The following is a 27,386-nucleotide window of genomic DNA, read 5'->3' as shown; positions in this document are numbered from 1 at the left end:
TTTCTTTCTTCTTTTCTTTTCGTTCGTTCGTTCTTTCGTTCTTTCCTTCTTTCTGAAACGGAATTTTGCTCTTGTTGCTCAGGCTGGAGTGCAATGGCATAATCTCAGCTCACTGAAACCTCCACCTCCCGGGTTCAAGCAATTCTCCTGCCTCAGTCTCCTGAGTAGCTGGGATTACAGGCGTGTACCACAGCGCCCGGATAATTTTGTATTTTTGGTAGAGACTCACCATGTTGGTCAGGCTGGTCTGGAACTCCTGACCTCAAGTGATCCACCTGCCTTGTCCTCCCAAAGTGCTGGGATTATGGGCATGAGCCACCCTGCCTGGCCTATAAACTTTTCTTTTCATGGCTTAGTCATAAGTTCATAGCCATTATCAGATTGTTATGGAATTGGCTTCAAATATAGACCAAATACAATAAAAAACAAAAGACGCATACTGTGTTCATGCCATTACAGAAATATGTTATCTCTAATACTGAGAATATTGAAGGAGTTAACAACTTGATTTTAAAATGTATTTGATAAACATGTCTTTTTCGTGTAATACAATGTAAAGCATATATAACTTGGAAAAGTTTGATTACATAGTGTTAAAATAGCATTCTCTAAAATAGCATTCTCTAAGTATTCCATTTACCGCATTCAGTGAAGTATTTGTTGAACATGTATTAGGTATCCTGCTTACAATACATCTGTTACTAAGAAAATCTGTGTACCTGTTCTCATGGAGAATATAGTCCAGTAGGGACACAGATTTTAAAGAACCAATTAAAATGAAGCATGAGATTCATACATAGGAGCGTGTATACTGTTTGACATAACCTTATCTAAATATCAGGAATTCTTCAATACAGTGAAGTTTAGAATAAATCCTGAAAGATAAATTAGGTAGAAGGCAGAAATTGGGGAAGATAGTGGAAGAAAGAGCTTGATACATTCAAAGAACTGAATATAGTTCACTGGTGGGAGTGAGGTGAAGCTGGAAAGTTTACAAAAGGCTGTTGTAATGGGCCTTGCAATTTGACGTTTATTTTGAGGGCATTGGGAAGACATGAAAGGATTTTAAGCAGAAAATTGATACCTATAATAGAAAGGTCATTTATGCAGTAATTTAAAGAACTGATTGGAGAGAGGTAAGCTTTGAGGTGGGGAACTAGATAGCAGCATGTTGTATTAATAATGAGTCATCTGAGGTTGGACTAAGATGGTGATAGAGAGTGATAAAATGCATTTCAGAGGTATTGAGGAGTCTTGGTTGTGGGAGGAAAGAGATTAGGAATGACTACGGTGGTCTTCCAGGCCTTTGTCTTCTCCAGGTTACATTTCCATGCCTTTTAATGATGATAGGTAAAATGGGAAAAAGGAGAAAGTTTATTTTAAATTAGCAGTTCATTTTGGATATACAGTTTTCAGTAACTCGGTAGTATTCAATTATAGCTCTGGTTGAAGCTCAGAAGAGAGTTCTGGTCTAGAGACCTGGACCTGAAGACACAATTAAAGAAGTGAATTTGTTAAGTGCAAATGGATTGCACTTAACAGAACTCTTTCTGAGTTCTGTGTTCCCCTTCGCTGATTATTATGTTTTATTTCATGGGAACACTGCACTAAGCAGCACAATTTCTGCAATCATTTGGGGCTTCTGTCTGCTTTCATACTTTCCCCACCAACAGGGATGTGCAATTAAAATGGCTCAGCAACAACCCTGCTTTGTATTCCCCATTATGTAGGGCTTATGTATTTGATAGGTTTTTCCAATTTTGTGTAAACATTTACTTTTTTCCAGAAGGAGAACTTATGGATTGTGATGGAAAATCAGAATCTAGTCCTGAGCGGGAAGCTGTGGATGATGAAACTAAGGGAGTAGAAGGAACAGATGGTGTCAAAAAGAGAAAAAGGAAACCATACAGACCAGGTATAGTGTCTGAGGTAGACATTTCAATATCATCAATACTTGGTTAATTTAAGAAAAATACAATACTGAAGACTTCAATTAAAATGAACTATTCAGGTTTAAGAACTGTCTAAACAAAAATACGTGCATATAAATTAAAGAACTAAACTATTTGAATACGACTTTTTAGCTCAAGAGTTCTTTTTATTTTGAATATGTGAATACTTCACAATGAATCATTATTGAATACCTTATCTCAAATGTTAACCATTTTATTAAATGCTTTACTAGATTGGCTTTTGTTCATATTTGGACTTTGAAGGCCATTTAGATAGTTCCTCTGGATGTGTACTTCTGTAATGCTTTTAATTTTCAGTATTCACTTTCTAGTATCTTTTTTTGAGAAAACTGATGTCAGTGTTTATGCAGGAGTGCCAGTAAGTATACAGCGTGACAGGGAACAAGCGAGGTATTATGCCCCCTAGAATTTATAGTCCAGTTAAAACTCTGATGGATTAAACACTCTTATTTCTTATCTGCCTCAGGAGTGGAGAGAAAAGTGGTCTTGCTTGTCGATTTTATTTGCCTTATTGGAAAAAATTATTGAAATTGTCACAATACAGAAGTTGTAGGCTTTTATATATTTATTTAAAAAAATTTTTTTCCCGCTTTTCACAGGTATTGAGTAGGCTTTCCTTAGGCAGTTTATTAATGTCTGTTTACCAATGAGGTTTTAAATTGGATTGGTACGATCTTTATGCTTCTGATTGCTTACATTTTATTGGTAAGAGTGATCTAAATCCCTTTTGCTGTGTAGGGTAGAACTTTCTTACTTTATTTGTATTCTGTGAGACCTTGAACGATAACGTCTTTTAAATAGGTCACATCTATAATAAGGACCTAAGATTAGTTGCATCTAAATCATTTTATGAAAATGATTTCATTTCTTCCTAATCATGAGACTTATAAGTGCATTTTAAATTTTAGACATTGCAGATTTCTTCCAGGAACTTGTATTTACTGTTTTTTTTCTTTTCCTCTGCCTCATATGGAAGTCAACCCTCTAATTGAGGGGCCCATTAGGTCACGGAGTATATTGCTCGACGGCGATTTCATTTCACAAAAGCTTATAGTGTTGACTGTGTACCAGACCTCTATTCTAAGCAATTCACTTATGTTATTTGTCCATTTAACATATATATGAGAAGCTGCTTTGCCTTACTCCCATTTTTAACCAGTGAAAGGACTGAGGCAATGAGAAGTATTTAGTGAGTAAGTAGAATTACATAGTCTGACTCCAGATTCCATGCTCTTAACCTCAGGGCTCTATGTATCCCATGTATAAATACCCTCATACTTTGGAATACTGGACACCATCCCCCTGAAATCATATCAGTCAAAGAATGTTTCTGTCATCTAGCCGGTTAATATACAAATACAGTCATCCATCACTTAGGTTCAGAGAAATACATCATTAGGCGTTTTCATCCTTGTGTGAACATCATAGAGTGCACTTCCACAAACCTAGATGGTACAGCTTACTACACACTTAGGCTGCATGGTACCCTAAATTCATTTAAAAAAATAAAGTAATTATGCTACAGTGTTATAACTACAGTGATGTCTCTATGTGGTGGGAATTTTTCAGCTCCATTATAATCTTATGGGACCACTGTCTTAACATGCAGGCCTTTGTTGACCAACATCATCATGCAGTGCATGACCGTAATTTGATGTATGAGGTACTAATATTTGTCAAATAGATAAACCAGCATAATTTAGTGTTTGATATTTACACCGATACTGTTTAGAAGAGGAAGTGCACACAGGTCTTTTTATATTCTGTTTGATAAGTGATAACAGTGGCTTTGCCTTTTTCCTTTTTTTTTTTTTTTGCTTATTTTTAACTTCTATTTTACCTAAAAATCAGATTATTGATTTAGATTAGCACAGATTTAATTTCGGAAAATGCCTTACTATTCAAGATAAAGCAATTTTATCCTATGTATGTGAAAATGTAGGGAGAAATTATTTATCAGTTTACCCAATTTCTTTTTTGGATAGGTATTGGTGGATTTATGGTGCGGCAAAGAAGTCGAACTGGGCAAGGGAAAACCAAAAGATCGGTGATCAGAAAAGATTCCTCAGGCTCTATTTCTGAGCAGTTACCTTGCAGAGATGATGGTATAGTACTGACTTAAAAAAAAAATTCTTTTTTTTAATGTAACCCCTTGGTCTTGATACTTCTGTTGGAAAGAGCTTCCTAAAATGTTACAGTCAATAAGAGCCTTATTGCCTCTTACCGTTACTCAATAAAAGCCTTACTACCTTTTATTGATGAAAGGATTGATGAAAGGATAGAGTTGGAGGTCATTGGATTTCAGCAAATTTCGGAGAGCTTTTACTTTTTTGCTTACTTCTGTGGTTCCTTATTTACCTTAATTTTTGTTTTTCATGGATTCCTTATGTTCTGGCTAGGTTACTGGTGGGTGCATTTAAAAAGATGGTTGTAAAAAATGTTTGTCTGTTTTTAGTTTTCAGAAGAGTGAGTTCACTTATGTAGTCTGGTGGTAGAGTGCTCATACTGATTTTCAGAAGGGATGTGCCGTTTGCCCTGCCATCATGAAGCATCTGAGAATATCATTTGATTGTTTATTTGTCAAATTTAAGCTGTGTTCTTGTTTCTTTGCTAGTTTCAGAGTCCCCAAATTTATTTCAATTTCTGATTTCAAGAATGAGTGTTCATTGCTTATTTGTTGGCATATTCATAGTCATGTTTTCACAATGTGTATGTCCTACAAATAATTAATTTATAATAAATTTCTGAGCTTGGAATTGCTGTATTAAAGGACACACTTTTTCTTTAAGGTTTTTGTTGAGTATTCTCAATCCACCCTACAAAAAAGTTGTACCCACTGAACTTCCCTTAATAGTTTGTAAGTTGCCATTTCCTCATAGTCATGAGCTTTGGGTATTTATTATTATTATCTTTTTACTCTTTAACAAAATGTGTTCAAATAAATAAGCTTTTGCTTTGTAAAGAAATCTGTTATTAAGAAAATGGGAAACATGCTAATACTAAATAGGCATGAAATGAAAATTTTTTGGCACTTAAAAGTAATAAACTTGATTTGAATTTTTTGTTGAAAAAGCTTGTTTATATGAAACTGTGTGTACATTGGTAAGGTATAAAATTACCTTCAGTGGGTTTGTCTAGAAATTTTAAATACCACAGATTTATAAATGTGACTGTTGTTTCAGGCTGGAGTGAGCAGTTACCAGATACTTTAGTTGATGAATCTGTTTCTGTTACTGAAAGTACTGAAAAAATAAAGAAGAGATACCGAAAAAGGAAAAATAAGCTTGAAGAAACTTTCCCTGCCTATTTACAAGTAATATTTTGCTTTACATTATTTTACATGGTTTGTTAATTGAGGAAATAGAATGTATTGAGTTTTAAAACATAGGTTTGTTGTTTTTGTTAATGTTTTACTTGTTTTGTTTTCATTTAGTCATCATAAATGCCATTTTAACTTCCAGGGGTCTGTAAAAATTAAATTTACTTTTTTGGGTGCTTTGATACTTGTCATAAATTGCTTTTTTAATCCCAGTTGTTCACTTCTAAGTATTCTATAAGATGTAACAAGGAGACTTTGGGGTAGGAAAAACTCAATCTTCAAGCCATTTATAGCTATGTATACCCCACACCCAAGTTCTGTTGAAATTTCCTTTGCCAATACAAGTTACAGTAATTATATTCATTGATTGAAGATAGGTTTTTCAGTCAAAGTTATAGCTTTAATAATCGTTAACCACTTTTAGAGGCTGGGTGAACCAAAGATTTAAGCAGTATTCTTTTTGTTTTCCAAAATACACATCAGAAAAATATCTTTCAGTATGAAGAAAGTATGTTTGATAGATGTAGACTACAAAAAAGTTTTTTTCTAGTTCATCTTGTAAACATTAAGTCAGAGTTTAAGGCCATGCAATACGATGGAAATAGCTCAGTATTAGAAATGGTACTGAGATTAAACATCTGGCTCTGCATCTAACTAATTGTAAATTCCTAAGCATGTTATTCATCCTTCCTGGCCTCTATTTCTTCATGTGATAAAATTGAACTGGAACAGATTATCATTGAGAGTCCATCCTAATTTCAGTGTAGAAAACTATTCATCTGATCTGTTCCTCCTAAGAAACTATGGCTTACATAGATAACCCTTCATTGCCTGAGTTGTATTTATTTTTTATATTAATTTTCCAGTTAGCTATTACTAGTTTAATTGGTTTAAAAATACATTGCCTTTCAACTAACATACAGCTTCCTCAATTTTCTTTTTCAGTAGCTACTAACATCTTAATGGCAATGTTCATGTTAGAGTTTAGCCTAGAAAGTCGGAGGGTTTAAATACCATTCCACTACCAGTTAGCTGTGTGATTTTGTTCTATTTAACATCTCTGTCTCAGTTTCCTCATTTGTGACATAATGGTGCCTCTCAGAAATACTCAGAGGTTCAGTAAGAGTATGTATGTAAAGTGTCTAACCAGTGCCTTACCTTTTGTATATCCTTTTATAGATATTTTTCCCCTCAATCTCTTATATCCTAGGTTTGTACCTTTGTTTTTTTTAAACAATCATTTAATTGGTCAGGAAAAAAATCCATTTATAGTTTGGTTGATCTTTTTTTTATTTTTCATCTTTTTTTTTTTTTTTAATTGAACAACATTGTGCCTCATTTAAAAAAAAATTTTTTTATTTTCTTACATTTGTTTATTTATGTTTATTATACTTTAAGTTCTAGGGTACATGTGCAAAACGTGCAAGTTTGTTACATATGTATACATGTGCCATGTTGGTGTGCTGCATCCATCAACTCATCATTTATGTTAGGTATATCTCCTAATGCTATCCCTCCCCCATCCCCCCTCCCCCCTCCCCACAACAGGACCTGGTGTGTGATGTTCCCCTTCCTGTGTCCAAGTGATCTCATTGTTCATTTCCCACCTATGAGTGAGAACATGCGGTATTTGGTTTTCTGTTCTTGCGATAGTTTGCTGAGAATGATGGTTTCCAGCTGCATCCATGTCCCTACAAAGGACACGAACTCATCCTTTTTTATGGCTGCATAGTATTCCATGGTGTATATGTGCCACATTTTCTTAATCCAGTCTGTCACTGATGGACATTTGGGTTGATTCCAAGTCTTTGCTATTGTGAATAGTGCCGCAATAAACATACGTGTGTATGTGTCTTTATAGCAGCATGACTTCTAATCCTTTGGGTATATACCCAGTAATGGGATGGCTGGGTCAAATGGTATTTCTAGTTCTAGATCCTTGAGGAATCGCCACACTGTTTTCCACAATGGTTGAACTAGTTTACAGTCCCACCAACAGTGTAAAAGTGTTCCTGTTTCTCCACATCCTCTCCAACACCTGTTGTTTCCTGATTTTTTAATGATTGCCATTCTAACTGGTGTGAGATGTTATCTCATTGTGGTTTTGATTTGCATTTCTCTGATGGCGAGTGATGATGAGCATTTTTTCATGTGTCTGTTGGCTGTATGAATGTCTTCTTTTGAGAAGTGTCTGTTCATATCCTTAGCCCACTTTTTGATGGGGTTGTTTTTTTATTGTAAATTTGATTGAGTTCTTTATAGGTTCTGGATATTAGCCCTTTGTCAGATGAGTAGATTGCAAAAATTTTCTCCCATTCTGTAGGTTGCCTGTTCACTCTGATGGTAGTTTCTTTTGCTGTGCAGAAGCTCTTTAGTTTAATTAGATCCCATTTGTCAATTTTGGCTTTTGTTGCCATTGCTTTTCGTGTTTTAGACATGAAGTCCTTGCCCATACCTGTGTCCTGATGGTATTACCTAGGTTTTCTTCTAGGGTTTTTGTGGTTTTAGGTCTAACATTTAAGTCTCTAATCTGTCTTGAATTAATTTTCATATAAGGAGTAAGGAAAGGATCCAGTTTCAGCTTTCTACTTATGGCTAGCCAATTTTCCCAGCACCATTTATTAAATAGGGAATCCTTTTCCCATTTCTTATTTGTGTCAGGTTTGTCAAAGATCAGATGGCTGTAGATATGTGGTATTATTTCTGAGGACTCTGTTCTGTTCCGTTGGTCTATGTCTCTGTTTTGGTACCAGTACCATGCTGTTTTGGTTACTGTAGCCTTGTAGTATAGTTTGAAGTCAGGTAGCGTGATACCTCCAGCTTTGTTCTTTTGGCTTAGGATTGTCTTGGCAATGTGGGGTCTTTTTTGGTTCCATATGAATTTTAAAGCAGTTTTTTCCAAATCTGTGAAGAAAGTCATTGGTAGCTTAATGGGGATGGCATTGAATCTATAAATTACCTTGGGCAGTATGGCCATTTTCACAATATTGATTCTTCCTATCCATGAGCATGTTATGGTCTTCCATTTGTTTGTGTCCCCTTTTATTTCACTGAGCAGTGGTTTGTAGTTCTCCTTGAAGAGGTCCTTTACATCCCTTGTAAGTTGGATTCCTAGGTATTTTATTCTCTTTGAAGCTATTATGAATGGGAGTTCATTCATGATTTGGCTCTCTTGTTTGTCTGTTAGTGGTGTATAAGAATGCTTGTGATTTTTGCACATTGATTTTGTATCCTGAGACTTTGCTGAAGTTGCTTATGAGCTTAAGGAGATTTTGGGCTGAGACAATGGGGTTTTCTGAATATACAATCATGCCATCTGCAAACAGGGACAATTTGACTTCTTTTCCTAACTGAATACTGTTTATTTCTTTCCCTTGCCTGATTGCCCTAGCCAGAACTTCCAACACTATGTTGAATAGGAGTGGTGAGAGAGGGCATTCCTGTCTTGTGCCAGTTTTCAAAGGGAATGCTTCCAGTTTTTGGCCGTTCAGTATGATGTTGGCTGTGGGTTTGTCATAAATAGCTCTTACTATTTTGAGATACGTTCCATCACTACCGAATTTATTGAGAGTTTTTAGCATGAAGGGCTGTTGAATTTTGTCGAAGGCCTTTTCTGCATCTATTGAGATAATCATGTGGTTTTTGTCTTTGGTTCTGTTTATATGCTGGATTACGTTTATTGATTTGCATATGTTGAACCAGCCTTGCATCCCAGGGATGAAGCCCACTTGATCATGGTGTATAAGCTTTTTGATGTGCTGCTGGATTTGGTTTGCCAGTATATTGTTGAGGATTTTTGCATTGATGTTCATCAGGGATATTGGTCTAAAGTTCTCTTTTTTTGTTGTATCTCTGCCAGGCTTTGGTATCAGGATGATGTTGGCCTCATAAAATGAGTTAGGGAGGATTCCCTCTTTTTCTATTGATTGGAATAGTTTCAGAAAGATTGGTGCCAACTCCTCCTTGTACCTCTGGTAGAATTCAGCTGTGAATCTGTCTGGTCCTGGACTTTTTTTGGTTGGTAGGCTATTAATTATTGCCTCAATTTCAGAGCCTGCTATTGGTCTATTCAGGGATTCATTTTCTTCCTGGTTTAGTCTTGGGAGAGTGTAAGTGTCCAGGAAATTATCCATTTCTTCTGGGTTTTCTAGTTTATTTGCATAGAGGTGTTTATAGTATTCTCTGATGGTAGTTTGTATTTCTGTGAGGTCAGTGGTGATATGCCCTTTATCATTTTTTATTGCGTCTATTTGATTCTTCTCTCTTTTCTTCTTTATTAGTCTTGCTAGTGGTCTATCAGTTTTGTTGATCTTTTCAAAAACCCAGTTCCTGGATTCATGGATTTTTTGGAGTGTTTTTTGTGTCTCTATCTCCTTCAGTTCTTCTCTGATCTTAGTTATTTCTTGCCTTCTGCTAGCTTTTGAATGTGTTTGCTCTTGCTTCTCTAGTTCTTTTAATTGTGATGTTAGGGTGTCCATTTTAGATCTTTCCTGCTTTCTCTTGTGGGCATTTAGTGCTATAAATTTCCCTCTACACACTGCTTTAAATGTGTCCCAGAGATTCTGGTATGTTGTATATTTGTTCTCATTGGTTTCAAAGAATGTCTTTATTTCTGCCTTCATTTCATTATGTACCCAGTAGTCATTCAGGAGCAGGTTGTTCAGTTTCCATGTAGTTGAGCGGTTTTGATTGAATTTCTTAGTCCTGAGTTCTCATTTGATTGCACTGTCATCTGAGAGACAGTTTGTTACGATTTCTGTTCTTTTACATTTGCTGAGGAGTGCTTTACTTCCAACTGTGTGGTCAATTTTGGAATAAGTGTGATGTGGTGCTGAGAAGAATGTATACTCTGTTGATTTGGGGTGGAGAGTTCTGTAGATGTCTATTAGGTCCACTTATTGCAGAGTTGAGTTCAATTCCTGGATATCTTTGTTGACTTTCTGTCTCGTTGATCTGTCTAATGTTGACAGTGGGGTGTTAAAGTCTCCCATTATTATTGTATGGGAGTCTAAGTCTCTTTGTATGTCTCTAAGGACTTACTTTATGAATCTGGGATCTCCTGTATTGGGTGCATATATATTTAGGATAGTTTGCTCTTCCTGTTGAATTGATCCCTTTACCATTATGTAATGGCCTTCTTTGTCTCTTTTGATCTTTGATGGTTTAAAGTCTGTTTTATCAGAGACTAGGATTGCAACCCCTGCTTTTTTTTGTTTTCCATTTGCTTGGTAGATCTTCTTCCATCCCTTTATTTTGAGCCTATGTGTGTCTCTGCATGTGAGATGGGTCTCCTGAATACAGCAAACTGATGGGTCTTGACTCTTTATCCAATTTGCCAGTCTGTGTCTTTAATTGCACCATTTAGTCCATTTACATTTAGGGTTAATATTGTTATGTGTGAACTTGATCCTGTCATTATGATATTAGCTGGTTATTTTGCTCGTTAGTTGATGCAGTTTCTTCCTAGCATCGATGGACTTTACATTTTGACATGTTTTTGCAATGGCTGGTACCTGTTGTTCCTTTCCATGTTTAGTGTTTCCTTCAGGATCTCTTGTAGGGCAGGCCTGGTGGTGACAAAATCTCTAAGTATTTGCTTGTCTGTAAAGGATTTTATTTCTCCTTCACTTATGAAACTTAGTTTGGCTGGATATGAAATTCTGGGTTGAAAATTCTTTTCTTTAAGAATGTTGAATATTGGCCCCCACTTCTTCTGGCTTGTAGAGTTTCTGCTGAGAGATCTGCTGTTAGTCTGATGGGCTTCCCTTTGTGGGTAACCCGACCTTTCTCTCTGGCTGCCCTTAAGATTTTTTCCCTCATTTCAACTTTGGTGAATCTGACAATTACATGTCTTGGAGTTGCTCTTCTCGAGGAGTATCTTTGTGGCGTTCTCTGTATTTCCTGAATTTGAATGTTGGCCTGCCTTACTTGGTTGGGGAAGTTCTCCTGGATGATATCCTGCAGAGTGTTTTCCAATTTGGTTCCATTTTCCCCATTCACTTTCAGGCACCCCAATCAGATGTAGATTTGGTCTTTTCACATAATCCCATATTTCTTGGAGGCTTTGTTCATTTCTTCTTACTCTTTTTTCTCTACACTTCCCCTCACTTCATTTCATTCATTTGATCTTCAATCACTGATACTCTTTCTTCCAGTTCTTCGAGTTGGTTACTGAAACTTGTGCATTTGTCACGTAGTTCTTGTGTTATGGTTTTCATCTCTATCAGTTCTTTTAAGGACTTCTCTACATTGATTATTCTAGTTAGCCATTCATCAGATCTTTTTTCAAGGTTGTTAGTTTCTTTGTGCTGGTTACATAGTTCTTCGTATAGCTCTGAGAAATTTGATCGACTGAAGCCTTCTTCTCTCAACTCGTCAAAGTCATTCTCCGTCCAGCTTTGTTCCGTTGCTGGCGATGAGCTGTATTCCTTTGGAGGGGGAGATAACGCTCTGAGTTTTTGATTTTCCAGCTTTTCAGCACTGCTTTATCCCCGTCTTTGTAGTTTTATCTGCCTTTGGTCTTTGATCATGGTGACATACTGATGGGGTTTTGGTGTGGGTGTCCTTTCTGTTTGTTAGTTTTCCTTCTAACAGTCAGGACCCTCAGCTGTAGGTCTGTTGGAGTTTGCTTGAAGTCCACTCCAGACCCTGTTTTCCTGGGTATCGGCAGCGGAGGCTGCAGAAGATAGGCTGAACAGCAAGTGTTGCTGTCTGATTCTTGCTCTGGAAGCTTCGTCTCAGGGGTGTACCCAGCCGTGTGAGGTGTGAGGTGTCAGTCTGCACCTAGTGGGGGATGTCTCCCAGTTAGGCTACTCAGAGGTCAGGAACCCACTTGAGCAGGCATTCTGTCCATTCTCAGATCTCAGCCTCCATGCTGGGAGATCCACTGCTCTCTTCAAAGCTGTCAGACAGGGACATTCATCTCTGCGGAGCTTTCTGCTGCTTTTTGTTTAGACTCCACCCTGTCCCCAGAGGTGGAGTCTACAGAGGCAGGCAGGCCTCCTTGAGCTGTGATGGGCTCCACCCAATTCAAGCTTCCAGGGAGCTTTGTTTACCGACTTAAGCCTCAGCAGTGGAGGGCGCCCCTCCCCCAGTCTCACTGCCACCTTGCAGTTAGATCTGAGACTGCTGTGCTAGCAATGAGGGAGGCTCCGTGGGTGTGGGACCCTCTGGGCCAGGTGTGGGATATAATCTCCTGGTGTGCCATTTGCTAAGACCCTTGGTAAAGCGCAGTATTAGGGTGGGAGTTACCCAATTTTCCAGATGTTGTTTGTCTCCATTTCCTTTGGCTTGGAAAAGGAATTCCCTTCCTCCTTGCGCTTCCCAGGTGAGGTGATGCCTCACCCTGCTTCAGCGCTTGGTGGTCGGGCTGCACGCTTTGACCAGCACCAACTGTCCAACTCGCCCCAGTGAGATAAACCTGGTACCTCAGTTGAAAATGCAGAAATCAGCTGTCTTCTGTGTCGCTCATGCTGGGAGCTGGAGGCTGGAGCTGTTCCTATTCGGCCATCTTGGGCGCATCCCCCATTTTTTTTCCCATGTTTGTTGTTGTTTTCTCTTGGGATTCCTTTTACCTTCCTTCTTAATAGTCCTTTCTAGGAATTTTGTGATGGCAACCTGCCTTTCCTCCCGTTGAACCTTGTGTAAAGTATAATATAAATTTAAGAAACTTTCTTTAGGTGTTTATGCAAGTATGAAAACTGGCCATTTAATACTTTGGCAAAGAGTCTTTAAAATTATTAGGTCTAATTTCCCAATTATTGCTGTGATCTTAGTCTCCTGGGCTGTCTTGATTCCCCTGTTGCACATCAGTAACTTTCAGCATGTGTGTGTGTGTGTATGTATGTATGTGTGTATATGTGTGATATGAGGGAAGTCTTTTTAATGGTACTGTTTTCTTGGACATTTAGAGACCATGTGCATGGAGCCACCTCTTTATGTTATCTACAGGGAATGGAAACCCCACTAAATTCATAAGGGTGATGCAGTTTTTGATAAACACCAGTAAAGTCATGAGTCATTAGACAAAATTCTTGCTGATCATGATCCAAGATTTCTCAAATTTATACTGAAGGCATTAAATGATTTTCTAAACTTCTAAAATGCTTTCTGCTCTTCAACCTTTTTTCTAATGATAAAAGCATTGCTTATTATAAGAAATGAATCCTCTTCTACCTGCTGCTCTAGTTTTGTGAATTTTTAGATTTTTCAAAGTGAGACAATTTTTTCATTTAAAATGTGAAAATTTCAAATCAGATATATCATTACCTCCACCAGACTTTACATACTCCCAGTCTCTTTTCTCATAAGGTAGTATTGTTAATAATTTGGCATTTATCCTTCAGAAACTTTTTTATAATTTATTTTTTCAAACTTATAATAGTCTTGATTTGAATTTTATAATTTTTTTTTTTTGAGACAAGTCTCACTCTGTCACTCAGGCTGGAATGCAGTCGTGTGATCTCAGCTCGCTGCAACCTCTGCCTTCTGGGTTCAAGTGATTCTCGTGCCTCAGCCTTCCAGGTAGCTGTGATTATGGCGTGTTGGCACATACCTGGCTAATTTTTGTGTTTTGTGTAGAGCCAGAGTTTTGCCATGTTGCCCAGGCTGGTCTCTAACTCCTAGGCCTAAGTGATCCACTCACCTCAGCCTCCCAAAATGCTGGGATTATAGACGTAAGCTACTGCGCCCGACCTGTATTTTATAATTTACTGTATGTATAATTCAACTTGCTTTCTTTTAGTAATGTATTTTAGGGCTTTTCTTTGATAACATAGAGCTATATACTTTTTAAAAATTATTGTATTTTGTAATATGAGTGTCTATAAGTTGGATAGTTATATATGCCTATTGATAGACATTAAGGCCATTTTTACTTCTTGACATTACAAAGTATGCTACAGTGAACTTTTTTGTGCATGTTTGGCAAGAGTGTGTTAAATGTTGATAACTATTGCAAAATTGTCCTGTATGAAGGATCCTTTTTCCGGACAGACCACATCATAGGAAATAGACTAAAGCAGAACTCCTGGGTTGAAGCAGGGTAAAGGGGTGGACCTGTGCTTCCCTTTTGTCTTTGGTATTGATTTTTGAGAAATTTTGGAGAGATCTTGGAGTTGCAAGGAACCCAGCTTGAAAGTATTTTGAAATGGAAAAATGTTAATATGTGTAAATAAATAGAAAACCACAAGCCTTTAGTAGCTGTAAATATTGCATACATAGTATGGCTAAACTGACTATAAAACCCTCTTTCAGATTGATAGTGTAAGTAGTCTTATAGTGTAAGTGTGATTATATGTATCAATAGATTACAAATCTACCTGAAGTAAATATTAAAGCTGTAGATCAAAGTCTTATGCTGCCCTCTGCAAGTAATCTCTAAAAATTAATAATATTCATGAAGCTATTCTTCAGTTTCTGGAAATCTTTGGCATAATTGTGTGGTTTTATTTCCATAATTTTTTCTCTAGTAAAACTACCAAAAATGTCTTATTTTTAAAATAAGGAGTGTAAAATAATTGACAGCATATTTCTATGGTGTTTTTATACTTCTGCATTCAGTTTCTGTATTGTTAAATGTAAACCTTTTCTGTTATTTCTGCTTCCTTGTCAAAAACCATGACAGAATAATCTATTGTCCTTTTAGAATTTTCTAACTAACCATTTCTATATGTGCTTCTCTTCATCTAGGAAGCTTTCTTTGGAAAAGATCTTCTAGATACAAGTAGACAAAGCAAGATAAGTTTAGATAATCTATCAGAAGATGCAGCTCAGCTTTCATATAAAACAAACATGAACGCAGGTTTCTTGGATCCTTCCTTGGATCCACTACTTAGTTCATCCTCGGCTCCAACAAAATCTGGAACTCACGGTATGTAGAATTATTCACGGATACTTTCTTTATATCATATGACATAAGTCTTCCTTTCATTTAAATCTTTTTGAAATGTGTTTGGCCTCATATGCCTTTTAAAAATCAACTGTATTGAAGTATAACTTACATTTAGTAAATGAAACTATTTTAAGTGTACAGGTGTATAAGATGTAGCAAATTAATTTACCTGTGTAGCTAGTACCAACATCAAGAGTTGTGAAAGAAAACATTTGGTTTACACTTTGCTGAGGGCAATGTGAGGGGTTATAATTTGGCCAACAGTGACTTTTTTTACTAAAAATCTAAGATAGATTTTTGTTAATCATACAGCTGAAATTCAAAACAGAATCCAAAATGGATGTGGGGGTAGTTAGGACCTTGCTGGCATACTGTTTTAGTACAGTGAAGTCTGTTGACCTAGGTCATGGTTTCTTACTACTGACAGATTGAGCCAATAATTGTTTGTTGTGGGAGGGAGGCTTTCTAGTGTATCGAAGGATGTTTAACAGCATCTTTGGCCTCATGATGATCAAAAATATCTTCAGATATTGCCAAATATCTTTTGGTGGGCAAAATCGCCCCCTGGTTGAGAATCATTATCCTAAATGCAGTGCCTATAGGAACTATTAACAATCAGAAAGGTATGAGAACTTGATATATTTACAGAGTTACAGCAATGTCAGCAAGGCTCTAGGAGTTTAACTCATTGGGTAGGTAAGTGTTGTGATCAGTGTTTCTCGCACTTCTTGGATTTTTATGGTACTGTCAATTGTAAATCATTGTTCTTCTGGTAAGCTTCCTTTTTTACCATTGATTGCATTTGTTACTCAGTTAATTTTATAAACTCATTTTGAAAAACAATTTTAAAGCAATCTTCCACTGAAAAATGACTTTTGTTGTTGAGTAGTGAATGCTTCATTAACTTGGCATTATCCTGAATTGAAATACTGACATTTTTGATTTTGACTTTTTGAAATAGTTGGAAGCAATCTTACCCTCTGTTGGACACATGTGCATGTCCAGTCTGCCTCACTGTTTGTAGTGAGGTCATGCTTCTTGTTTGTTCAGTCTTAGATATTTTTTAACTCCTACTTTAATTCTGTCGTTTTAAGTATTGACCTGCTCTTATAAAATAATGTATAATGAAAGACCTGTGGGTCCTTCAAAGGATATTTTATGATAAAGTATATCTTGTAACTATCGTAACTAGCCACTTGAAGACTTAAATAGGAGCTCTTTGCAGTTGAGTTTTAAAAGGAGAAGGATTGAAATTGGACAGAGAACATATAGGAAAGATATTGATATAAGTTTTTTTTTATTTGATTATTTTTTCCACAAAACTACTGAAGAGAGAACAGTTTTACAATAAGGCCAAAACTTGGAGGACAGAAAAATATACCCATTTGAAAACCTAGATTAATTGTTCTTTGCAGTTGAACCACTTTTTTCACTTTATAATGGAAAATTAATGACTAAAGGCTTTTTTTAAACATATCACTCATTATAGCCTATTATATCAATTTTAATGATTTATTCAGATATAAAATCCTTTAAATAGAAGCAAACTTGTAAAACAGTCTTTAAAAAATTAGTTGTAATTTGTATAGTAGAATTCCATTACTTTAAAACAAAAAACTGCTATATGACCCCTAAAAAAATTACCCAGAATTTTTTTCTTTCAACCACAGTGTTAATCTAGAAAATGCGTTATTGAAATAATTTTCTCTAAAAAGTTCCTGGATATTTGGGCACACAAAACTTAATGTGATATATTATGTACAAATTACGTTTTGGAAACTAGATAATGGAACCACGACTGTTTGACAGAAATATTTGACCTGGAATATTACATTTATGCCCTCCTCCCCCTTTTAAATAAAAATAAACTTGAGATGGGTTAAAAATTTCAGTTTCTCAGTTTCTTGGTTAAGCCCCAAACCCTTAGAATCCTCCTTGACTTTTCTTTCCCTTTTATTCATCCACATGTTTGTCTCTGCCTTCAAAATACATCCCAAAGCCAACCACTTGTCTCAGCTTTCCTTAGAACCCTAGTGCTGACATCACCTCACCTCTCAGACTGCACAAGTGCCCTTTTCTGATCTTGCCAGCCCTCCCCAATTCCCACCCCACGTCTGCTCTACATAGAGCAGCCAGTATGTTCCCTTTAAAATATTAGTCATCTCCTATCTTTCAGCCTCTCAACACCTTCTCATTACACTTCAGAATAAAACCCAGTCTTCCCCATGATCTCTAAGATCTTACACAATCTTGCCCTAGCTGCCTCTTTTTTATCCCTACCACAGTTTTTCTGTTACCGCTCTGGCCTCTCGTTGGCAAACCCAGCTTGCCCCAGGGGCTTTATGTCTGCTTTGCCTTAGTTTGGAGGGTTATCTCCATCTTTGTGCATATAGCTTACTCCCTCATTTAGTTTTATGCTCAGTCATCTAAAGGTCTTCACAGACCACTCTGTCTAATGGAACATCCCCACAGCTTATTTTTAATCCTTTTTCCTTGTTTTTTTCTTTAAATAGCACTTACAGCGATGTCATTTATTTACTAACTCCCTCCAAGAAAGTAAGCCCTCTGAGGGCGTGCACTTTGTTTCAGTCATTGCTCACTGGGCAATGCCTCATATGTGATCCATAGACACAGTTCTGTGGGTAGTGAAATACTTTTTTAAATAAATGAGTGAGTGAGTAATCAATATGAACAGCAAAGCTGGAAGTACTAACTAGATGGTACCTGGCTTGTGCTCCATATGGAATTTCTAAAGAGTGATAGATTTGTCTTTCGTATTTTAACTTTTCCTACTGTGTTTTAATTTCTCAATGTCACTTTTAGACATACCAATTTCTTAAGCAAATTTTTTTTTGCTTTGTTTCTTACAGCAAAGCAAGTTGCTTTGTTTCTTATTCTATTTCACTTTTATTGCCTACAGGTCTTGAAATTTTGTCTGAATTTTTAGTAAATTTTTGTAATTCAAAACGTTACTTCCTTTGCTATGAAAAATTTTTACTGTAAAATTAAGAGTCTCAGGGTTTTATTCTAGCACTTGCCTCAGTATCTGCTCTACTCTAGCTTTTTAGCAAATGGCTTAATATCTGGGAAAATACTGAAATTTTAAAAAACATATTTACTATATTTAGGTCCTGCTGATGACCCATTAGCTGATATTTCTGAAGTTTTAAACACAGATGATGACATTCTTGGAATAATTTCAGATGATCTAGCAAAATCAGTTGATCATTCAGGTATATATGAATGCTGTTTGCCCTTTCTCTGGTTTCTGGTGTGAGTGAGAGGTGTATGATGTGTGGAACAAGTTTAGCCTTTTGTGTGTTTCCCAGTAACTTTGTTTTTGTTTTTGGCTTTGTTAAAGAACTCAGCATTTTACTTGATCTACCTCAGCTTTCCTGCTTTAGGAGGGGATATAGCAAGTTAATTTCTGTTGTCTTTCTAATTGCATCACATTTAAGGCACGTTGCCTTAAAGTCTTGCTGTATCTTGTTTCTTCTTTTGTTTGCATTTTCCCTCACTTCCCGCTCCTGTGGTAATCATCCATTTTATTTGGTTTGGGTCTTATAGGTCTTGATTTATGCACTTTCCAGGTTGAGAGCTCACCTTTTCCATTTGGTAAGAAACTGAGCAATGGATGACGGATGACTAGAAGTAGTCTTCTTTTTTATAGTGATTTCAGCTGAAACAAACTGTAGGTGCATGCTGTTTATCAGTAGTGCTAATGTCTCACTAATCCATACTTTGCTTTTCCCTTTTTGTGTGTGGCTAAAGCATAGTATAGCTGTACTGTACTTTGGGTGACTTTGTCAATAGTTTTTCTTTAATGAATAATTTTTTGTTAATATGTGATTTATAATATTACCTAAATGTTGTAGAGCTAGTTCCTAATATAAGATCAAATAAGAACAGACTAAATTTTTTCTTAATAGTAATAATATTGAGAAAGCATGAAAAAAATGTAGATGATAAACGATTTTTACATGTGACTCTCAACAAATGTGAGCTACAGCATGTTATAATTTTGTAAATGTAATGTACATAATCAGAATGTGCCTACAGAATATTTTAAAAATATTACCTATAATTGAAGTTATTTACAAAAGGACAATATTAAACACTGAGAATTTTAGGACTTTTCATTAATTTATATGAAACACATTCCTTTTTACATACTGCGCATAATTGAACTGTACATTTGATACCACTATTTTCCAAATTGAAGCAATTATTTGTATATTGATTTCTTATAAACTCCTATCTTAATGAAGCTTTTTTTTTCTTTCTTTTTATTTTTTATTTTTTTTGGCAGAAGTTGGCAAGTTAAAATCAGATGTATTCTTTTGTTCCTCAGGAAATGTTTTTTACTTAAAATAGAACTTTACATGGCACCTAATACAAATATATTGTGCCTAATTTTTACTCAGTGACTCTCCAAATTGATATGAGAATTCTAATTCAGAACTACAGACTTTATTTCTCTATTTTAATCGTATTGTTGTATATTAAGTACAGGTAAATAGTGCTATACATTTTTGTGTGAGTATTCTGAATGTACCTTTAAATTTATTTTCCTTACTCTTTTAGATATTGGTCCTGTCCCTGATGATCCTTCTTTGCCTCAGCCAAGTGTCAATCAGAGTTCACGACCATTAAGTGAAGAACAACTAGATGGGATCCTCAGTCCCGAACTAGACAAAATGGTCACAGATGGTAAAATATTTGCCCTACATCTAGGCTTTCTAAAAGACCTGAGTAAATATGATTTTTAAAGACTTTTGCATGGTTATAATTTAACTTCTAATTATTTCTATGTCAGTTAAATGCTATTTTGTATCAGTATATTGAATTAGTAGCTGTTAATGTTTCTATTTTTTTAAAAAATTTATTCTAGGAGCAATTCTTGGAAAATTATATAAAATTCCAGGTAAATGTGTTTTGATTTTTTAGTTTATGAAAATGGCATTCCCCATACCATGAGCCTACTAGTCTTTTAATCTTGTTACTATTACTGTTTTAATCTCCTAGAGCTTGGTGGAAAAGATGTTGAAGACTTATTTACAGCTGTACTTAGTCCTGCGAACACTCAGCCAACTCCATTGCCACAGCCTCCCCCACCAACACAGCTGTTGCCAATACACAATCAGGGTATGTTATGACTTTATGATTCTATATTATATTCACACCCGTGTGTATATGTGTGGGTATATATACACACACAAGCAAGTTTTGCCCTGTTCTTTAGTAGTCACATATACAAACTGGTAGGGAGAAAAACCCTTTTGTGATGATAGAAAAATACTAACTTCAGTCACATAGCTGTCTCCCTGAAATTCTCTGTAATTCTGTGATTATCCTTAAGTCCAGAATTCTTTTGCTCATTCATTGGCAGTAGGGAGGACGTAACAGTGCCTGCCCCCTTCCCTCCCTGCAAGTCCCATTCCCAGCTCACTCCACTCCAGTCATTTCCCACATAGGCACTTCCATATGTGTGGAACTGTCCCCGCTCACCTAGCTGCCTGTACTCATTGATCTGCTCTCAGTTTCACTGTCATCTCTCAGAGGTTAGCTGGTTACCACCCTACCCCCATGTTTTTCATTTGTAGCACATGTCACAAATATAATACCTGTTTGGGTAATTAAGGTCTTCCCTTTGGATTGTAAGCTCTTTAAAGGCTAGGGTCAAACATGTCTTGCCTTATATGCCCTGCCACAGAGTATGTGTTCAGTACATACTTTCATAGTAAGTGGGTGACCTTTCTATCCATGTAGACACTGAAATTTTGTGGACGTTTGCCTATTTTGTTCATTTTTCTTCTGCCTACTTATAACTAGCTACCAATTTCTCCCCTTTTCTGTAGAGCTGAAATTTGATAGCCTAGGATTCAGGTCTGTATGAGTAGATGGGGAAATTGGTTACAGGTATGGGAATCTCCTATAGGAAGGAGTTAATGGAGTTGCATGGTGGCATGTATATAACTCTATATGTAGTTTTGTTTTGTTTTGAGACAGGGTCTCTCTCTGTCACCCAGGCTGACAGGCAGTGGTATGAACACAGTCCACGGCAGCCACGATCTCCTGGGCTCAAGCAATCCTCCTGTCCTCAGCCTCCCATGTAACTGTGACCACGGGACACACACCACCATGCCTGGCTAAGTTTTTGATTTTTTGCAGAGATAGGGGTCTCACTTTGTTGCCTGGACCAGTCTAGAACTCCTGGGTTCAAGTGATCCTCCCACCTCGGCCTCCATAAGTGCTGGGATTACAGGCGTGGACCTCTGTGCCCAGCTAGTATATATTTTTGATGATTTGAGCATAGGAACATTTCTCTGTATCCTGTTGTCACTACCTCATGACTATATCCTGAATTGAATCACATGAATCTTATCCTTTTCCTGTATATAAGAATCTTATCCTTATCCTTATCCTGTTAAAGTGTGTGAATAATTTGTAACCTTTACTAACAACTTTGTATATACATGAAAAATTACATAATGCACATAATGGAAATATTTGAGTTTTTTACCAGTTTAGCCTCTAAACATAAATTTACCTTGAATTTTGCTAGGCTCAATATGTGATTTACATTTGGGTATTATACTCATCATAACTACTTCTTGCCTTAATTGTTCCCATATGCTTTTTTTTTTTTTTTCTTCTTCTGAGATGGAGTCTCACTCTGTCACCCAGGCTGGAGTGCAGTGGTGCAATCTTGGCTCAGTGCAACCTCTGCCCTCCGAGTTCAAGCGATTCTCCTGCCTCAGCCTCCCTAGTAGCTGGGATTACAGGTGCCTGCCACCACGCCCGGCTAATTGTTTTTATTTTTAGTAGAGATAGGGTTTCACCATCTTGGTCAGGCTGGTCTTCAACTCCTGACCTTGTGATCCATCCGCTTAGGCCTCCCAAAGTGCTGGGATTATAGGCATGAGCCACCATGCCCTTCCCCCATATGCTTTTTTAATGATTAAGAACTATTCAGTATTTCTCTTTTCAACTTATAAAAATGACCTGTCTTTATGTTTTCTGAACTGAAAGTGCATATTTTAAAAATCAGAGATGTATTTCTTTATTAAAAACATCTTATAGTCATTATGAAAATCACTTCATTGTGCAGTCTCGTTTTTAAAAGGTCTTGAGAGGATGACTTTTTTCTTTTTTTGCAAGGTGTTAATGTGTGATACAAGGTGAATCAGGCTGCCTACCATTAGGAGTTTGTAATTCTAATAATGTAGACTTTCAGGTATACAAGTAAAGTGTAGTATAGTACAGAATAGTACAGCCTTATGAATCACTAAGACTTCATTGTTCTTGTTTGAAAGAATAGTAGTTCTAATGTAAGGGCAAAGCATGATCAAGTTACATATAGGGTGACACATAGTTATTCAAGAATGGCAACTTTAACATTTTCCAGAGCAAAGGGAGTGGGAATTGTTTAAGGAAGCAAAACTAGAAGTGGACATTGGTGCTGATTGTAAAGGGCTATGAGAAATAGGCAGAGGCAGCTGGCCCTTTCCCTATAGGCTTTTAAGAGCCTTTGAAGACCTCACACCAGTGGTATGATCTGATCACTTACATGTTTTGCTAAGGTAGCTCTGGTATCAATATTGGGAATAAATTTGGGACAAGAAGAGTACTAATGAGGTTATTGTGGTTGAGACTAAGTTAAAAAGTAGATTCCATGTAAAGATACTTTGGTGCTGATTGAAAGGAAGGAATAGATAAGAGAGAAAATGACATTAGAACAAGTAGGACTGTGCTACTGAATGGATATAAGGTATGAGGAAAGGGGGAAATTAAAGTGAATTAGACTATGTTTAAACCAGGGGCCCAGAGGATAATCATGAAAGATGAAACAAAGGAAGACTTAAAGTGTGTGCTGGTAGAAGGTAGTGGAGGTACAGTGAATTTAGTTTCAGACCTCGTTTAGGTTGGTGGAAATGGGACATATGTACTATTCTGACTTACAGGCAGTTGCAGTTAGTCAAGGAGATGGATGAAAATGTAGGAATTATCTGTGTAATTGTGCTAATTGCAGATGTGGGAAGGATGAGATATATTAAGAGAATATACTGCCAGTAGTGTATAGAATCTCCAGCAGTGCTTTTTAATTAAATGTAATTAAGTATATGCTTAACTCATCTGACTTATATTAGGTGTGCATATTACATGTTTCTTATTGTTCTTCCTTTTAAAGGTTAGGTGAAAGTGAAAAAAGTAGTGAGAGATTTGAGACATTGAGTGAGAGGTATAGGATCTTGGAAATGAACGATCATTAGAGACAGTTGTACAATTAAGTAAGGTGAATACTTGAAAAACGTTGTTTCCTTGGACCATGGGAAGGTTGTTGGTAATCTTCAGTGGAGTAACTTCAGTAGAATTGATGAGAAAGGGAGGCAAAGTGTAATATGTTATTATGTAATATGTAATATGCTTTATTATCTGATGGTAATAAAGTTCAGAAAGTAGAGAATAGAATTTTCAAGATTGAGATAGAGTAACTTGAAGTCCGTTTATGTAAAAGTTGTGAAGTAACTTTTGAACTTTTATAAACTAATATGACTAGTTTGGGTAGATATGGTGGACTTGAAAAAAAAAAAAAGAGACCACTTCTTGAATAAAATAAGATTAAATACTTTGCTTTTACTTGTTTGTCCTTGAACAAATGATTTAATTTCTGTGGGTCCTCTTTGCTTAAATGGAGCTGACCATAATAACTTATTTCAGTGGGTTTTTGTGAAGCTGTAAACTTTTAAGACTGCTTAGCATAGCATAAAGTACTTAACAAATAATAGCTAATATTATTGGGAAAAGTTTCAACATAGTAATATTGTAGTTACAGTAGATGGCACTGATAGATGGCTACAGTATGGATCACATTCTCCTTGCCAATAAACTCTTGTTTCTCCTAATTACATGAAAGACATTCAATATTGTTTATTAAAATTCCACATTCCTTAATGCAGCGGTCCCCAGCTTTTTTGGCACCAGGGACCAGTTTCAAGGAAGACGATTTTTTCACAAACCCAGGTTGGTGGGTTGGGGAATGGTTTTGCGATGCAACTGTTCCACCTCAGATCATGAGGCATTAGATTCTCATAGGAACACGCTTACATGCACACTTCACAACAGGGTTCACGCTCCTATGAGAATCTAATGCTGCCGCTGATCTGACAGGACGTGGAACTCAGGCAGTAATGGTCACTTGCCCGCTGTTCACCTACTGTGCAGCCGGGTTCCTAACAGGCTATGGACTGGTACCAGTCTATGGCCCCAGAGTTGGGGACCCCTGCCTTAATGGAACCTGCTTTTCACTGAAGTTGAAAATAGATGTAGTATTCTAGTTTGAAAAAAAGCAGAAATCTTGCCCTTTAATCCTTGGAGTAAATGTAAGTGTTATGAGACATTTGTCATTGTGAAAACCTGATCCAGTGGACCCAGCTGTGGTATTTAGTAGCATAAGCCCCTTTATGGAAGTCAGAGAGTTCTAGGAAGTCTTTGAGACAAAATCTTTTAAACTTGTCAGTCAGTGATCACCCTTAGTATCTGCACATACACACTGGAGCGTTGTAGGCTTTAGTGTTGGAGTAACATTCACATGATGTGGTTTAAGTGAAAGACCGTTACGCATTGGACAATTGGAATTGTGAAAGACCATTACGCATTGGAATGACATTAGATAACAAAAAATCAGGTGATCAGGTTAGGAGTTCTCTAGTTATACCAAGTATTAGTCAACTCTGTATTGCCATTTGTGTAATTAATTGGTGATGTGGATCTCCTGTAATAGTATGGCTCTAAGTGTTGCAACAATTAACAGAGGCTTTGTGTATTTCCACAAATCATCAAGTTTAATTGAGAGGGCTTTTTGAAGGCACACAAAGTTTTTGTTGTTGTTCTTTCTTTTTTCTGGAAACTGCTCCAATATGGACAGTTGGCATACTTCCAAATAGTTTAGACAAGTAGACTTTCACAATAAGGATTGCAGTTACATGCTTAAAGTAGTGTTGTAAAGAAACATAAGATGGTCTTATTATTTGCCTAATGTCTATTTAGAAAGAAAACGATAAGGTATTTGATGTTTGTGAATAAGCTCGAATGAGAATTCAAATGCATTTGGGGGCTGAACTGTCAGTTATAAAAATTAGGCCAAAACCAGAGTGTATATATTTTTAGCAATAATCATCTGATTGATAGTGATAGATATATCGCTTACTCAAAACTATTTAGAGAAAGTATCAATTTAAGAATCACAGATGGGGTGGTCACAGTGGCTCACACCTATAATCCCAGCACTTTGGAAGGCTGAGGCGGGTGGATCACTTGAGGCAGGAGTTTGAGATCAGCTTGGCCAAAATGGTGAAACCCCACCTCCACTGAAAATACAAAAATTAGCTGGGCATGGTGGCAGGTGCCTGTGATTCCAACTACTCAGGAGGCTGAGGCAGAATTGCTTGAACCTGGGAGGCAGAGGCGGCAGTGAGCTGAGATCTTGCCACTGCACTCCAGCCTGGGCGACAGAGTGAGACTCCATCTCAAAAAAAAATAAATAAATAAAAGAATCATAGATGGTTTTTTGTATTAAGAGGAACAGGAATAAAATATAAGAAACATCTGTTTGCAGATTTTTAATGAAGAGAAAGAATATTTGATAAAACTTACTAGCATTTGCTGTGATTCATTCGTTTTTTAGGAGTTAATATGTATCAAATAGTTACTCCATACCAGGAACTGTGTTCAGAGCTGTATATATATTATCTCAATTAACCCAAATAACAGAATACCTGCGGTTTACAGAAATAGAAATTGATTCTGCTTCTAACGGGTAAAATTGAGGTTCACACCCCAGGCTTTTGGACTCCAGAACACTTGCTATTTCTAGTACACAATAATGAAATAGAGGATCACAGCTGTAGAGATCATATTTCAAAATCTTATAGCCAAAAGTGACTCTTTAAGTATTATATAATGTAATACTAAAAAATCCTACTTTTAAATTGCATTAAAGATTTTGATTTAGAAGTACAAGCATCTCTTCTATACTTGGGGGTTTGGTTCCAGGACCCCCAGGTATAACCAAAATCTGAGAATACAGAAGTCAAATGTTGGCCCTATGGAACCTGGCATACAAGAAAAGTTGGTCCTCTTTATGCACGGGTTTCACTGTGTTTTCCATCCTCATTCAGTTGAAAAAAATTTGTGTTTATGTGGACCCATGCAATTAAAAACCATGTTATTTAAGGGTCAGCTTTACTTCAGCTCCTTGTTATTTATGAATATTATGCAAATAGAATTATTTTTTTCTCTTAAGATGTTTTTTCACGGATGCCACTCATGAATGGCCTTATTGGACCCAGTCCTCATCTCCCACATAATTCTTTGCCACCTGGAAGCGGACTGGGAACTTTCTCTGCAATTGCACAATCCCCTTATCCTGATGCCAGGTACAAGCCTTATTTTCTATGGAAACTTAAATTGCACTAATTTCTGTTTGATTTATATATAAATTAGTCTGCTTAAATGAGTGTGTATGATATTATTGTAAGTTGCATTTATTGTGGCTTTTGCTATAAACATGTTACTTTTAACTATTTTGTAATAGGTTTTAATGAAAGCTGTACTTGGACATATATTAAAAAGTTACTTTATGTTTATAAAGTGAAGATATTTATTTTTTCCCAGGGATAAAAATTCAGCCTTTAATCCAATGGCAAGTGATCCTAACAACTCTTGGACATCATCAGCTCCCACTGTGGAAGGAGAAAATGACACACTGTCGAATGCTCAGAGAAGCACGCTTAAGTGGGAGAAAGAGGAGGCTCTGGGTGAAATGGCCACAGTTGCACCGGTTCTGTACACCAATATTAATTTCCCCAACTTAAAGGAAGAATTCCCTGGTAAGTCATGAATATATTATTTCTATTTTACCAACATTGTCACATGTGCAATAACTTTTTTTTTTAACTGCGATAGAGAGGTAGCTTAACTAATTTTCATCTGTGATGACCCACAATATGAAGATTCCCTAGATATCTAGAAACATCTTGCATGTTTACTTTGTCCTAGACCGTGCATCCATTCTCATATTTCCCAAAAGTTAGTTTCAATTAATGAAATGGTCAGTTTTTCAGCTCCTAGCAGTGCTTACTAATATGTGGAAATCAGTGTTATGTGATTCTTCAAAAATTTCTAAAACCCAAACTATCAT

General features: G+C 36.6%; 1 protein-coding gene across 7 annotated transcripts in view; it reads left to right on the top strand.

Moving 5' to 3' along the window:
• The window catches only part of KMT2C (lysine methyltransferase 2C), a 230,332-nt gene that overhangs the window by 149,832 nt on the left and 53,114 nt on the right, over positions 1-27,386 (top strand). For 6 of the 7 annotated variants that reach the window (XM_026447023.1, XM_026447019.1, XM_026447024.1 and 3 more), the window contains exons 23-32: positions 1,787-1,915; positions 3,959-4,078; positions 5,156-5,286; positions 14,983-15,163; positions 18,313-18,417; positions 19,769-19,894; positions 20,076-20,108; positions 20,210-20,329; positions 26,490-26,622; positions 26,861-27,075. In XM_026447023.1, coding sequence (XP_026302808.1) covers positions 1,787-1,915; positions 3,959-4,078; positions 5,156-5,286; positions 14,983-15,163; positions 18,313-18,417; positions 19,769-19,894; positions 20,076-20,108; positions 20,210-20,329; positions 26,490-26,622; positions 26,861-27,075 — 1,293 coding nt within the window. The remainder of the gene's footprint in view (positions 1-1,786; positions 1,916-3,958; positions 4,079-5,155; positions 5,287-14,982; positions 15,164-18,312; positions 18,418-19,768; positions 19,895-20,075; positions 20,109-20,209; positions 20,330-26,489; positions 26,623-26,860; positions 27,076-27,386) is intronic. The other variant, XM_026447020.1, reaches the window with a different exon arrangement.

Source organism: Piliocolobus tephrosceles, chromosome 8, assembly GCF_002776525.5.
Source record: "Piliocolobus tephrosceles isolate RC106 chromosome 8, ASM277652v3, whole genome shotgun sequence".
Lineage (NCBI taxonomy): Eukaryota > Metazoa > Chordata > Mammalia > Primates > Cercopithecidae > Piliocolobus > Piliocolobus tephrosceles.
The sequence above is the reverse complement of the archived record's forward strand: the minus strand, read 5'-3'. Positions and strand labels throughout refer to the sequence as shown.